The 1811-nt window shown below is 35.6% G+C and overlaps 1 protein-coding gene across 1 annotated transcript; it reads left to right on the top strand.

Moving 5' to 3' along the window:
- Nucleotides 1-6: 6 nt before the first annotated feature.
- Nucleotides 7-1451, top strand: LOC118732642 (cGMP-dependent protein kinase, isozyme 2 forms cD5/T2-like; the record flags this gene model as incomplete). The annotated part of the gene is made up of 2 exons (XM_036461774.1): nt 7-343; nt 413-1451. Coding segments are annotated over 2 exons (531 nt in total), but the record flags the coding sequence as incomplete, so codon positions are not given.
- Between the last annotated feature and the right edge of the window lie 360 nt (nt 1452-1811).

The following is a 1811-nucleotide window of genomic DNA, read 5'->3' as shown; positions in this document are numbered from 1 at the left end:
AGTTGTCTGGGTGGCGAGTTGTGGACAATATTGCGTGATCGTTGTAAGTTCGATGATGCCACCACACGCTTCTACACCGCCTGCGTGGTGGAGGCTTTCCAATATCTGCACTCACGCAACATAATCTATCGTGATTTGAAACCGGAAAATCTGTTGCTCGACGAGAAGGGCTATGTTAAGTTGGTGGATTTTGGTTTTGCTAAGAAATTACAGTCGGGCCGCAAGACGTGGACCTTCTGCGGTACGCCAGAGTATGTAGCGCCTGAGGTGATATTGAATCGGGGACATGATATTAGCGCTGACTATTGGTCACTGGGTGTGCTGATGTTTGAGCTGCTGACCGGTGAGTGGAATTTGGCGTAAATGTATTTTTAATTGATTTTAATATTTATTTTTTTGTTACTTTCTGCAGGCACGCCACCATTCACCGGTTCGGATCCAATGCGTACCTACAACATTATCTTGAAGGGTATTGATGCCATCGAATTTCCGCGCGATATTACACGCAACGCCAGCAACCTAATTAAGAAACTGTGCCGCGATAATCCAGCTGAGCGTTTGGGCTATCAGCGTGGTGGCATCAGTGAAATACAGAAGCATCGGTAAGTGGTGGTGTTGGCTGCAAATGTTTTTGTTATTTTTTTTTTATTATTATTGCTGATTCCATAAAGTCGAGCAATATGTATTGGGGTGTTAGCTGAGCAGGTGAAGACGTGTACGTCGGGGTCGAGTTTCGATAAATATGGGTCCAGTCGCCTGCAGTAACCAGACGTTAATTGGGTCAGGTGGTGATGGACTCTCTGTGAATATCGTTTATGGCTTATCCACACTTCGTCACGTTTAATGGTTGAGTCGCTTCAACCCTCCAATTTGTTTAGGCTCTGTTATTCCTAAATAAAGCCATAGGCTAAAAAGCTCGCAGACGCAAGTTTAAGATAAAACAGTGATCGAGTAAATTTCTTGCTCATACGAATACCCTTAGAAGAAAATATTTAATAGTGAACAAACTAGGCTTAGGTGACTATGAGGGCAATTCTGGCAACTATCTTGAAAGCTCTTTTCTTTCGTCAATTTTATTGTGGCGTATTAATATTTCCTGCAATAGTGTTATTGAGCTTTGAACAACGATTTTGTTGCTGCCTTTGTACAGGGTTCGTTCCCTGCTGAAGTCTTGAAAAAGAAGTCTGATACTGGCCTATAAGGAGAAATGGTGATCTCCGACATAGCTACATAGCTACAACTTCTACCACTTAGACTTTGTTACTTTTCCATTTTCCCTGAAAACAAAATCATGGTGCAAAGCTCCATAACACTATTGAAAGCTCTTTTCTTTCTTACGAAAGACTAATTGACAGATCTGCCAACGAGAAAGACTTAATAATGAATAAGTTTTCTAAAAATCTAATTAAATAAAAAAATATACCTTTATATTTTCCTTTTTAAATCAATACAAACTAAAAATCAAAAGATAATTTAATTAAAAAAGGAATTTAATTTAATTTAAAAAGAAGAAATATAAATAAAATAACTTTATAACAAGTAAGTGAAATTTAACAAGTATATATTTTTCTTTTTTAAACAACAACATCCAAAAATTAAACGAGTATCAAATTAAAAATAAATATTTACTAAAAACAGTAGAAAATGAAATAAATTCATAAAAATTTAACTAGATTACAAAAAAATGTCTGCTTAAAACAATAAAATCTAAAACTTAAAAAAATTAAATTGAGAAAAAACAAAAAAGAAAACAATTAAATAAGTTTCTAAAAATTAAATGAACTTAAGAAATATTTTTCTTTTTAAAACAA

Source organism: Rhagoletis pomonella, unplaced genomic scaffold (assembly GCF_013731165.1).
Source record: "Rhagoletis pomonella isolate Grant_MI unplaced genomic scaffold, Rhpom_1.0 Rhpom_scaffold_23917, whole genome shotgun sequence".
Classification (NCBI taxonomy): domain Eukaryota; kingdom Metazoa; phylum Arthropoda; class Insecta; order Diptera; family Tephritidae; genus Rhagoletis; species Rhagoletis pomonella.
This window is presented reverse-complemented; position numbering and strand designations above follow the sequence as displayed.